The sequence below is a fragment of the Oryzias melastigma genome, linkage group LG14, assembly GCF_002922805.2.
Source record: "Oryzias melastigma strain HK-1 linkage group LG14, ASM292280v2, whole genome shotgun sequence".
Taxonomy (NCBI): domain Eukaryota; kingdom Metazoa; phylum Chordata; class Actinopteri; order Beloniformes; family Adrianichthyidae; genus Oryzias; species Oryzias melastigma.
In genome coordinates, this window is record NC_050525.1 from 7,022,505 (window position 1) to 7,036,584 (window position 14,080).

Below are 14,080 nucleotides of genomic sequence, written 5' to 3' on the forward strand. Positions count from 1 at the left end.
TCCTGGAGATGAATGTGTGAATAAGCATCTCAAGGTCTGATTTAGTCGATCTACCTTTGATTCTGTCAGTGTTTTTAGGGTTCTTTAATGCTGATCATGTAATAGTTAGAATGCAACTGTTAATGTTTATATCTAAGCCCGTTGACTGAAGATGACTATTAACACAATATGACTTCCTCTGCCGTTTATATCTCATTTTAGGCTAGGCGATATGGAATTTTTTAAATATCTCAATATACTTTTTTCCATATTGAGCGATAACAATATATGTCATGATATAAACCAAATGACTATATTTGTCAAATTTGAACGCTCTGCGACTCAAAAAAAGAAATGTGTAAAAATTATCAACAGGTTGTTTTATATTTAAATATTCATTTCATATTATACTTTCAACATAACAGATGCCATCAAAATCATGCAACTAGTTTTTTAAATAACAAAAAAAGGCATATATATATGTGTGTGTGTGTGTATTTCTCAGTTATGTAAAAACTAGTTATAGTTGTTTAGTACATAGTTATATATTTATATAGCTATACATTATATATGTGTTTATATATATATAAACATATATATAATATATAGTTATATATTTTGTATAACTATATATTATATATGTGTTTTTATATATATATTTATATAGATATATATATACATATATGTGTGTGCATGTGTGTTTGTCAACTTATATATATATGCTAAAAATATCTCTTCATAGTAATTTATATATATATATATATATATATATATATATATATATATATATATATATATATATATATATATATTTGTATACATTTATATGGGATCAAAAAGTATCTTTATCTTATCTATATGTATATGGGTTACATATATATATCTTTTCTTGGTTATTTAAATAGCTAGTTATAGTAGTTTATCTATATTCATATGATCTAAATTGAAAATTCATGGAAAAGCTTTCAAGTTTCAGTTCTATTAAAAACAAGGCATTCATTTTAAAAACAAATTCCCAAGTTTTCAGGATTTGAAGAGCAAACATAAAATTATAACAGAAATTTATACAGAAATACCCTAAAAGTTTTACTGTTTGAACATGTCTCTGTTGTCAATTAACTGTAAAGTCAAATTCAAGTCAATTCACTGTGGATTCGATTCTGTCATTATATTTAAAACATTTTTTTTATGTCCTACGGAATCATTTTGTTGTATTTATCCGCCACGTCTTAAAAGTGTTGATATGGTCACCAAATCAACACTTTATAAAACATCTGTTCGTTGCTATAAGTCCAGCGGGTTTGTCTTCCAGTTCTGACTGGATCCCGTTAAAAATCACCAGATGTTCCGCTGCTTCATCAGCCGAAACAAAACAGAGAAGATGGAAGTGACCACGGGGGTGTGGCGTTTCATGAGTGCTTGTTTACCATTTGTGCAGACGAAGGAAGTGGAGAGGTCCAAAAAAATTCCCAAAATGAGAGCTAATATGAACAAATAATTAGATTCAAACATTTACTCTCCATGTGGTGACTAACTAACTTTTACTCGCCAAAAAGGAGAAAGAGGTCGCTACTGGCCAGTGTGAATTTTGCACCCTTCAAAATAAAAGCCTATCACGACATACTCATTCTATTGCGATATCTATTATTATCATTTTATCACCCAGCCCTATCTCATTTATTATGAAAAGTCAGGAAAAAGTGTGTTCTGAGTAGTCCAGTTCCCCAGAACAGAGTGTGTCCTGAGGATTCAGGCTGCTGTTCTGAGGCATCAAACCTTTCTCCAACTGCGGTTTTGAATAATGAAAAATAATGAAAGGCAAATTCAGAAGTAGACCAATACTCAGCAGATGACACTGTCAGGGTTTTTATATCACATAAACGGAGTTGATAACATCCTAACCTCACCCAGGGTAATGAAGAAACAGCCTGATTCTGTCAGTCAGACACATCATGGCAGTAGATACAGAGAGGGAAGAGGTGGAGGTGGGGGGTGTTCTTTATCATTACAATAGAAAAAGCCTATGGACATCTGTGACATCAACACATTCAGATTATCAGACTGAGATAATCAGATTAATATACAAAAACAATTGTGCAGAAAACTGATTAAGAAAATGTTCATCTTCAACGAGATTCCTTTGAGAACATGGTTGTGTATTTAGTCTGACCTAATACTTTTACAAACTTTGATTTTTTTTGACATTTTTCAGCTCCAGTGCTTGTGCATCACAGCAGGCTTCTGGCTCTTGTCTTCTCCTGTCATTGTTTTCCAGATCCTGCCCGGGTGGTTAACATGCCGTCTGTCATTTACGTGGCCATCGGTCTGCCTGGATTCATTCGCTGTCCAGTGGATGCCAACCCTCCTGTAACTCTCGTTAAGTGGAAGAAAGACGGACTCTTCCTGCGCATAGATAAAGTGAAGCACTTCCATCTTTTATCTCTAGAGGCCGTGTCACTCAGCTACTATGTACAATTTGCACATTGTCCATGTATGTATATCGCTCTTTTGTGATGCATGGGTAATATTCATAAGTGTTTCTTGGGTTTGTCGTTCATCGATGTGCGCAGATGTCCGTCAAGGGTTTTGACCGACGGGTCTTTACATGAATTTGATTTTTTAGAATTATGCAGTATATGTGTATTTTACGTCGTTTATTTGCAATTACTAAGTAAATCTTATGTGATTGTGCATGATTTTTACGAGACAAATACGCAAATCCTACTTTCCATGATGTTTCCATGTATGTCTACGGATCTAACAGACTTTTTACGCATTAACACAGATGTGGAACCTTTGTATCACATATGGTGCACATATCACATTAAAATTCAACACATTCTCACTCCCAACTCATCCCATACTGACGTTTAGTTAAGGATCTCTCTACGTCAAAATTCTATGTTCTGGCTGTTCCCGTTACATCACAGGTCCACAACCTCCGGGCCCCCAACCAGAACCGGTCCGACCTGGTACCGGACCCAACAAAATACCAGATGCAGGACTGGTCGCGAACTGGATGCGGTACCAGATTTGAACTTGTACCAGGTTAGGGTGCCGGTACTGGACATGTCCCGAGGACCATTCCGTATCCAGTACCACATCCCGAGGGTTGCAGAACCTTGATTTTACAAATAACCAGCACGTCAAAAAACGACAAGTTGGGGACACAAAACACGTCACAAAGGGGTCCTTAACCAAATGTCAATATGTGAGCAGTTGGAAATGAGAATTCAGGCTGGGCGATACTGAGCATTTGGGTATCGATCCGATACCGGACAATATTGCCGATATCGATACCAATACCGGTATTTTTCTTAAATGCGTTGAACGGGAAAGTAAGCTCAAGGGAGTGGATCTCTCTGTGTGGTGGTGGTGTTTGTTGCAGTGTGGAAGGCGGTCTGGTACCTTGGCGCAGATGCGATTCTGGACGCTTAGCAGACCCTTCTAACGGATCTCCCCGCCTGGTCCCTCGTCTCGGCGGGCTACCTCGGCTAGCGCTTAGCAGCGGACTTAGAACTGGTCTAGACCAGAGGAATCCGACTGTTTAATAAAAACAATGCGTTGCAAGGTCCCACAGCGGGTACTCTGAATGTCAAAGTGAAGAAATTCAATGAAGCTCGGGTTCATGTGTTCTGTCCATGGTTCATTCGTACTTCTGGGATTTTAACGTGGTTCATTTGTGACACATCTGTGAACATTTCCATGTAAAAGACCAAAACGTTTCTCACTTTTTCCACACAATTTACATGTGACCAATTTTCATCCATGACATGAGCAAACTGTGACACGGCCTTAGCATTAGTTGGAAGTTCTAGTGAAGCCCATTCTCAATCTTTACTGACGATGACTATTATCTCCAGTTTCCTGGTTGGAGCCAGATGGACGATGGGAGCATCCGTGTGGCTGAAGTGACAGAAGACTCTCTGGGCACCTATTCTTGCATGCCTTACAATGCCCTGGGTTCCATGGGGTGGTCCCCTCCTGCTCCCCTGGTGCTAAAGGTGCACACAATTAACCCACATCAAGTACAAGAACAAAGACATTTAGCTTCTAACTTCTGCGCTGGAATGGTTTCGCCCTGACAGGACCCTCCAAAATTCTCTGTTGTTCCTGGAGGGGAGTACAGGCAGGAGGTGGGGAGGGAGCTGGTCATCCCATGTGAGGCAGAGGGAGACCCCTTCCCCAACATCACATGGAGGAAGGTGAGGGACCAGATGTCACACCATGTTTTCATGTTGCTGTAAAGCAAATTTTATCTGTTTAAACTTACATTTTCCTTTTGGTTTGGTGTTTTCATGTTTGCAATTTCTATAAGACGTTCAGAATGTTTTCCGAGTTTTCTGTATGGTCATGCGACACACTTAAATTGAAGTCATTTAAAGTTGTGAGTTATGGACGTATGTTTATGCTTCATATGAACCAGTGTGTGCGTATGGGTGAATGGGTCTGTGACTGTAAAGCACTTTGGGCCTTCGGGGAAGGTAGAAAAGCGCTATAAAAGTATACGCCATTTACCATAAATGGCAACTTTGTACGTTCTTGTGCACTTCTCTGCTTCTGTGTTCTGGTCTCATCTAAACTGCAGGTTGGGAAGCCCAGCAGAAGCAAGCACAATGTTCTGCCCCGAGGCAGCTTACAGCTGAAGTCACTCACAAAGGAAGATCACGGGGAGTGGGAATGTGTTGCCACCAATGTTGCCACGAGCATCACTGCCAGCACGCATGTCCAAGTCATAGGTAGGATTCACACACAAAGGCATAATAAAAACGTGCACATAGGCAGAGTTGTCAATTTTGTCCATATTTTTGCAAAACTATCTGTTTTGATTTCATATATGGTCAAAAATTCAAAAAATGAAATTAGAGTTAAGAGAAAAAATTGTGTTTCGAATGCTCACTCAAACTATTCCCCCTAGTGAACATATTTACATAAAAAGCAATTCCCCTTGAAAATGTTTACTGATGGATAAAACCTTTAATATTTTGCCATTGATGTGCAGAAAAACGTAAATGTGTTCACACAATTCAAACTGAAAGCACATAGACAAGAATCCTATTCAGATCAGTAAAATCATGGGCTGTATGGTCTTGTAGTGGTTAGCATTCTCACCTCACAGCTAGAAAGCTCTGGGTAAAATCTCTAGAAGTTTGGGGCCCCTGCTCTAGTGGGACCTATGTGTGTGGAATTTGCATCTTCTCTTCGTGAGTTTTCATAGGTTATTGGTGACCCTAAGTTGTCCCATAGATGTGAATATTAGGCGTGTAGGGAAAAATTGATTTGGCGATATATCGTGATGCTTCATTTGGTGATACTTGTATCGATTTAAAATGCTGACATGGCAACATTTAATTGATTATTAATTACACTATGAATAGTGGCTGGGTGGTTCAGTGGGCTAGGTGAAGGGCTGGCACCCAGGAGCCCTGGGTTCGATTCCCAGGGTTGTCCACTGATCCCCACCCAGATTGGGTCCTTAGGCAAGACCCTTGACGCTGCTGCCTAACTGGGTCCCTGTGCCCCTCAAGTACAGGGTTGTGTCAGGAAGGGCATCCGGCGTAAAAACTCTGCCAAATCGCTGATGCGAAACAGTGGGTGCTGTTATGCTGTGGCGACCCCGAAAGGGATAAGCTGAAAGTGAACTACATTAATTACACCATGAATGTGCTTGGGTGAAAGCAACTTGTATATGAGATCAATTTTGGCACTATCTTGGGATGTATTGGGACACATATCGTATTGTGGGCCGGGTATCGCGATACGTATCATATCGCCAGGCTCTTGCCAGTACACACCCCTAGTAAATATGATTATGTCTGGCCCTGAGATGGACGACAACTGTCCAGGGTAAACCCTGCCTTTCCCTGTCAGTAGCAGGATAGGCTCCAGTAACCCTGTGAGCCTGAACAGGAATATCGAATATCTTCCAATAGTGGCTGGTCTCCAAAAAACGCTGGGTCTGACAGGTGTTCATTACTTTAGACGCCACTTTATTTTAAATAAGAAACCCGACACTAAACCCCAGAAAGCAACGCAGCTACACTGATTACACTGATTTCTTGGTTTTGAGGCGCCAAAAGGTTCAGATTTTCTTTGCTTTTGACACTCATACAGTTACAAAGCTTCATAAGATGCATCACATCTTTCATCCTCAAGCACAGCTCTGATAAAAGGAGAACATTTTTTTTTCATTAATTTATGACTTTTTTTCTTATGAATTTACTACTTTTTTCTCGCACATTTAAAGCTTTTTTTATCGTAAATGTATTACATTATTCTAGTAAATTTACGATTTCATTTTCTTAAATTTACCACTTTTACTTGTAAATTTATGACTTTTTTTCTGCGTAAATTTATGATTTTATTCCATTGACTGTTATTTTTATATACAGTCATTGTTTTATTCTCGTAAATTGACGACTTTTTTCTTCTAAAATTTTGACGTTCTTCTTGTAAATTTGTTTTTATTTTTGTAAATTTACGACTTTTTTCTCATAAATTTACGATTTTTTTTTCGTAAATATTTGAATTTTTTTCTTATAAATTTATTAACTTTTTTTTTGTAAACTTACAGTTTTTTTCTTGTAATGTTCTGTTTTTATTCTCGGAAATGTTACGACTTTTTTTATTGCTATTTTTAGACTTTTTTTCTTTTAAATTTACAACTTTTTCTCGTAAATTTACAACTTTTTTCTAGTACATTTTTTTTTACTTTTTTGTCATAAATTTACGGATTTTTTTCTTATAAATGTATTACTTTATTTCAGTAAATTTATGTTTTTATTCTCATAAATGTACGACTTTTTTATCGTTAATTAATTCCTTTTTTCTCTTAAATTTACAACTTTTTTATTTACAGTTTTTTTTGTAAATGTGCCATTTTTTTATTTTAAATTTGTAATGTTTTTTCTCGGAAATGTACGTAAATGTTTTTTTCTCTTAAACTTATTACTTAAGTCCCGTGAATTCATTACTTTTTTCTTGTAAATGTATATATTTTTTCTTGTAATGTACAACTTTTTTCCCTTAAATTTGCAATTTTTTTTCCTCGTAAATTTATGATTTTTATCTTTGTAAATGCTCAAGATTTAAAGTAATAAATTTACGACTTTCTAACACGAATATTTACTAGAAAAAGTAATTAATGTACCCTATGACTTCAAATCCATAAATACATAACTTTATTTACGTAGTTTAACAGTTAAAACTTTTTTTGTAAATGTATGAAATTTAGTCATAATTTCTTTCTTTATTTTGTCTGTTTGTAAACTGACCCTTATACTCTATCATACAAATAAACAGACCAGAGTAACTAAAGTTTGTTTTGCTGTTGTTTTCTCCGTGCAGGCACAAGCCCCCACGCTCCCACCAACGTCCATGCGGTGGCCTCTTCTACCTGGGTCAACGTGTCCTGGGAGGCCGGCTACAATGGAGGCTTCCAGCAGACATTCTCAGTCTGGTACGGCCATGTGTGAGTCATCCCAGCATGCTTTGCTTCCTGCTTTCTACTCTCTCAGTACATCCTCTGTTGTTTCTGAAAATATCTTTTCCAGGGTTACGTTCAGAACAGTTGTGAAAGCATAAAGATGGAAATTACCTGGAGTTCCAGTGTCAGTGAGTTTCTGTCTCTAATCTCCAAATTTCTTGAGGAATGCATCCAAAACAAATTAGATTAAAGCACTGCAACTAAACTGGACATAACCCAGACCTCTCTGTTCTGAGGCTCCTGCTGCTGCTGCTGCTGCTGCTGTTTGACGTGATGGAAGGCCTGGGCTGAAATATTTTCACCTACTTTTCCAATTCATCAAATTTCTATGAACTTTTTACAACTTATCAAAATGTTTTCAACGTCATTATTTGTACCAATCCTGGTTATTACCCGGACTTCTTTAACCCAGGACACTTTGATTGGTTTGGCTGATGGTTCTGGGCCTTTTGTCACACCCTGGTGTTAGGACAGAACTTTGGACAAACGCTTAATCCTTGTGCAAAACATAAACTCCATGCACAAAAAGGCACATGAGGTTCTGTCTTTGTCTGGAGCAGTGGGAACAGATTTTGTCCTGTGAGATGCTGCAGAGGTTCTGTTTGGACATATGCGGGGCCTCCATCTACCCTCCTACTGGCACAGGCTTAGCCCGCCAGAGCTCCTGAGAAAGACTTTGGTTATGTGTTCGTGTTGTCACAAATATGTTTTTTAACAGTGGATTGGTGGGATTGTGTGGGTAGCTTGAATACAAAAACAATAAAATGGGAACACAAGTAGAATACCTCAGTTAGTATTGTAAATGTTTTGGATTTAGACTTCCAAGTGAGTCTTTTCTGATCTGTTTTTGGTTGTTCTGAGGTGCCAGATGACATATTTCTCCTAAAGTCAACTGCACATCTCGTATTGTTGACCACTATGTGTAAGCGCTGACTATGGCTTCAAATGTGAAGGTTCAACGTCAAATCTATGCTATTCAGACCAGCCGTGTGTGGTGTTTTCAAGAACGCACAGTAAACGCATCAAGAAAGCAGTGTTCATGGTGGACCAGCAGGGAGGGTCATTCTTCGTCTTTGGTGTTTCCACTGTTTACTAGCACTCATCCGCCATCTACAGTGGGATGAAGCTTGATATGAAAAGTCCAAACAGTGCAACTCCCCAAACTCTAGCTCCAGGCTTTTTCCTTTCACAGCTCTGTTCCTATAAATGTTTCTTGGTGTCCTATTAATCCGACTGGACTCAAACAGCAAATAAATTCTTCTTCATGGTCATGTTTACATTGGTTGGCACTTCCATGTCTGGAAACAATAATCCAGATATAATCCAGATAATCTGTGTATAATGCTTGGATTATTGATGTTCATTTTTTTTTTAAATCAACAAGTAGATTTTTTTTAGATATTTAATGTTATTTCACTAAGTTACATACAACTTCCTAAAGATATCCAACATTGATTGCGCCTATCATGCCTCTGGTTCCAGTCGATATGCTGTTGTTAGATTAAAATAATACATTTGGTTTAATTAAATATCATTTAGCTTTTCATTTATGCTAGTAAATAATTGGCCAAGTATTATATTGCGATCAAACTACATATGTTACAAAAAATACACAAAAAGTTACGTAAAAACTGTATTATTTAGGGCTTGGTTTGATAAAATTGATTAATTGATTTGAATTGATCTATGCTTAAAAGATAAATAATTGATCCATAAAAGTAGAAATCGATCTAGCACATAAATCTAAACTCTGCTACCTCGATGCTAACGTTTAATAGATTTCGCCTAGGACGGCTAATGCTAACGCTCAGTCGACGCAAACATACATTCCCGACTAAATTAACATCTTTACAAACTCACAGGCATTATTTTCTTTTAAGGAGACATTGTTAATGTAGCAATTTGTGGTCTAAAACATCATTTTTTCCTCATTTCTTTGCTTATTCTTTTTGAAAAAAAATGTACTGCTGTAGCGTTATCGCCACCTAGTGGCCAAACTGAAATACCCTCAAGAACAATGTTTACAAAATTAATGATCTGAACATTTTTGTTTGAGCTTCTGTGTCTAAATGTGTAAACTCAAAACTGAATTGAATTCAATTGAATTGAGTGAATAGAAAGAATAATATATATATATACATATATATATAGTAAATCGAATCGATCATGACTCTGGTGAATCAAATTAACTCTTGAGATTATTGAAACCCAGCCCTACTATTATTGCACATGAAGTTATAGTGTTGCTGCTGTATAATGTTGTAGAGGTGTGGACAGGAGCATGCGAAGGGCTGTGTGCTTCATGTGGCGATGATCAGACAAATGTCGTGCATGGAAGCAATACTGCGCAGTTTCTGAGCACAGCATGGCCTCATCAAGTCAAACTCATGCTTTCAACAGTCAAAGGGTTCGGCTTCAGAATGCTTCATCAATGGTTTGGAAGAAACTGATCTTCATTGAGTTTGTGGTGTATCGTATTTCCATTTGATGCGCGTCATATGGAAACATGAATGACTTGAAGATCATCCAGATGAAGATCAGTTTCCATCAATTCTCCTCCTTCCTGTGTCTTCTTTGGCCTCTTGCTTGTCGCCGGACTCCTGCAGGATGAAGAGGGAGCGTTTAGGCCCGCATGACTGGGTTTCCACAGCCGTGCCAGGAGGCCAAGACTGGATGCTGGTGTCCGGCTTGGAGCCAGAGACAACGTACCAGTTTAGTGTTCTGGCGCAGAACAAGCTTGGCACAGGCCCCTTCAGCGAGGTTGTCACTGTGAACACACTAGGTAAGTGCACCACTGAAAAGAAAAAACAGTCGATGCATTGACTAGAAGGAAAGAAATGAGAAATATAACTCATTTCAGTTTATTAATAGAACTCAATAGCCTTAAGACATCAAATTATAAATCCAATCAATTCAACATTGGTATAATCCAATTCAGCTTTTGTCATTTTAACAAAATTGAAATTGACCTGTATGAGTGACAGACAGTTTTCTTCCTGTAATTATTCCAATGCAGATCAATAAAAGGTGATTGTGCTGAAAGAATCAGAAGTATCTAACAAAACCAAAATCCACAGAGAGCAGAATCTGTTCTGATGCAAACTCATGCAATGTCTAAAGTTTACGTGTTTGTGTTTTCAGACATACAAGCTGATGTACGCGTGTGTTAAAAAGAAAACAAAAAGAAAGAAATGACAAGATTATTGTTATAAATTAAATATTAATTTGGAGTTTAAAAGTACAGTCAACTATTTTAAAGGGTAACCAAACAGGGCAGTGGGAGGCTGACTCCATTCTCAGCCTAGATTTGAAAAACAACTAAAAAAGGGCGGGGCTAATGGAGCCAGACTGAGCGGCGGAGGTGTGACTTGAATCTATGATTGACAGTTAGGTTAGCTTTATGTATCTGTAACACTAGAAGGTGCAGTTCTTGCACTGTTTGCAGCTTTTTGAGATAATACAAATGTAAATATACCACGACATGTATCATTTTTTAAGCTTTAATTCGAGCCGTGTTTAGTGAAAATCGGTTATGAAATGAGGGAGCTAGCCCGATTTTTGTGGTTAATGCCTGCATCTCTTACATTGAAACAGCTATGTTCTGTTGACGCGACTCAATGCATGGCAATGGCGCCCGTGTGCGTACGTCTCTGTCTATAGCAGCGAAACGGCAAGGGTCAATCCAGTAATATATATCAGTGCTTAAGACGCTGCTTTTGCAGTGCCTGACAGCGGGGCTGAGGGGTTTCAGAGTCATATCTAGCATCATAGCTAATAAAGGCTAACAAAATAAACAAACAATCCCAAGTGAAATTTTAATTGCAAAACCATCACCAGGATGGAGTTTGCTGGATATAATGCACCCAACCTCTGTTCCCTAACTTCCTAGTCCACTGAAAAGTTGTGTAAGCCAGTTGATTTTTGAAAACCGAAGGTAATACACCTACGAGCCATGCTAAAGCTAACAACCGACAGTTAGAGAATCAAAGATGGGCGGGGCTTTTATACTGGAGCTCAGAGCATGACGAGGTGAAACTTCTGGGACTTACATCAGTTAACCAATCACAAAATTCAACTGCAATACCTCGATTCAACCTGTAAGGGGCAGCACACAGAGGATTTTTGACTTTATTTTCAGAAAATTAAACAAGTTTATTTTAATTTGTCAAAAAATTCGGCACCAGCCAACAGACAGAGCTTTTAAAGCCCCATTTATAGAGGTCAACTGCCCAAAAGGTTGATTTAGTCTTTGGTTACCCTTCAAGAGAAGCTCAGAATTATTTTAGCTCTCACCAATGTAAAGTGCAGCATTCTTAAATATCTGGAGGCTCTGGTAGGGGCGCATTTTTAAGCCGCTCAGTTTTGAAGTTTGTAATATGCGTTTTTACTTGGATTTATGTGTCTAAGCATTTTAAAATGTCTATTTATTGTAGCATTGATTGTACCAACCCCTAACTACTAAAAATCTGTATAGTGTGTGAATATTTTAAACTGGACTGGATTTTAAAGGCAATTCGGACACGATGCTCACTACATTTCTTTCGTTTTTTCAAACACCGGATATGACGTCACCGATTTCACAAAGTAAAAATCGAATAAATACGAACATTTCACGACATTTATTTATGACTCCACTGTGTTCTGATGGTGAACATGTGGATGGTTTATTCAAAAGTTACATTTAAACACATTTTTTTGTTCGAAATCGTTCGACCGCAATGCATTGTGGTCTATATTTGCTAATCTAGTTAGCATCGATCATGCTAGTTTTTTGGAAAGACTTTGAAAAAATGTTGAGTGAACTTGATTTTGGAAGTAGTAGATTCAGACAGCACTAGAAAATGGCGAACGCGCTATGTAGTTGGGGAATTTGGACAGAACCTCTATTTTTTCATAACTCTCCATTTGGAGGGCTAAATGTAGTGGTAGGGAGAAGCTGTAGGGATAGGGGATGAATCGGATTCGGCCTTAGTGTCTGCCAGCATATAAACATGAAGTGGTTAACAGGTTCAAAGCTGGTTGATCAGGATTAGCTCACTGACAATCCTTTAAACTCCCCATCTCCATGTGCTCCGTCAGTATTTCCTACAAGTTCCCCCGAGCCATTGGTGCTGCTTACCCCACCACGGTGCCTCACAGCCAATCGCACGCAGCAGGGAGTCCTGCTCACCTGGATCCCACCTGCCAATCACTCAGCACCTATCCAGCATTATGTGATGGAGTTTCGCCTGGGGGAGCGTTGGGAGATCTTGGATGACAGCATCCCCCCCGTGGAGTTGGAGCTGCTCGCCCGAGACCTCATCCAGGTGAGAAACTTTGTTCTGATGGTGTTCACTTGTAACGTTTTAAATAACAACCTCATCTAAAGGTTAGATTAGCCCCTGTTGTGGGGCACAGAGATCTTTCTAGATCAGGGGTCTCAAACAGGCCATTTGCGGCCCCCAAGTTGATATTCTGCACTCCTGAATACCTATTGGGGGGTATAAAATTAATTAACAAAAGCTCGTTCAGGACGGTACTGAATGTATTTTTGGTATTCAGAAACTTTATAGTTTTTGAAATGTTGAGCAAAATATGCCCTATTGGAAATGAATGAGAAAGTCTACAAATTTCAACATTATAATTAGATTAGCAACAAGACTTTAAATATATTCATGGGCTATGTTTTCATCTTTTATAGTAATTTTAAAAAAAATCAGTTTTATATTTAAGCAATGTGCGAGCTTTTTTAGCAGATTTGTTATCTACTGAGGTTTTTATTGGCTAATTTAGAGTTTAGCTTCTACTTTAGCAACATGATAACGTTTTTGACTAATTTAGTTTACTGAGGAATTTTAGGCTATTTTGGAGTTTAGCTAGTATTAAAGCATCGAGCTAGCTTTGTTGGTTAATTTCTCATCTAGGTTTTTATATCCTAATTTGGAGTTTAGCTCACATTTAAGCAACACATTGAGTATTTTCTTTTGATATTGTCATGTACTAGGTATTTAAAAAAATTACTACATATTTTTCAGAAATTTAGGTCAACTTCAGCGCTCTTTCATTGTTCTTTAATAAAATTTCCAGTCTTTTAGCAAATTGAATATTTTGCAAAAAGCTTTTGCATTTTCAGCAAAAACCTTCAGCAGTTAAAGTAAATTGTGTCACTATTTTCAGCAAAAACCTTCAGCATTTTTAGCAACAACTAAGGAAAAAGCATTCACACTAGCACTATTGCAGATAAAGCTAGTGTGCTAATGCTATTTCTATTCACAGATGTCTTTGATGTTTTATAAAAACAGGCTTTTTCCTATTAAATTTCTGTAATTTGTGGATTAAATGGTGGTGACAAACAGATTTGTAAAGCCAACTCATAAAAAAAAAAAAAAAAATGAAAACCAGCAGACAAACCATGAGCAAGTTCTATAATATAACATAAAGTGAAATGAGCTTCTGATGGAGAAACCGGAGACAGTGTGGATGGATAGATTTTTTTTTAGCTTATTTCACCATCAAGCATTTAATCACAATGCATTAGATCCCACATGTTTAAAAATAATTTCATAAAATGATTTACAGGTGATGCTGAAGCTGTAACTAAAGCCATAAAAAAGGACAAAAATAAGGCATAATCAC

At 37.7% G+C, this 14,080-nt stretch overlaps 1 protein-coding gene across 1 annotated transcript in view; it reads left to right on the forward strand.

Annotated features, from left to right (window-relative positions):
* Positions 1 to 14,080, forward strand: part of LOC112138977 (protein turtle homolog B) — an 81,107-nt gene that overhangs the window by 27,364 nt on the left and 39,663 nt on the right. The window contains exons 7-13 of the mRNA XM_024261661.1: positions 2,255 to 2,397; positions 3,843 to 3,983; positions 4,068 to 4,184; positions 4,568 to 4,718; positions 7,327 to 7,450; positions 10,072 to 10,247; positions 12,545 to 12,771. Coding sequence (XP_024117429.1) covers positions 2,255 to 2,397; positions 3,843 to 3,983; positions 4,068 to 4,184; positions 4,568 to 4,718; positions 7,327 to 7,450; positions 10,072 to 10,247; positions 12,545 to 12,771 — 1,079 coding nt within the window. The remainder of the gene's footprint in view (positions 1 to 2,254; positions 2,398 to 3,842; positions 3,984 to 4,067; positions 4,185 to 4,567; positions 4,719 to 7,326; positions 7,451 to 10,071; positions 10,248 to 12,544; positions 12,772 to 14,080) is intronic.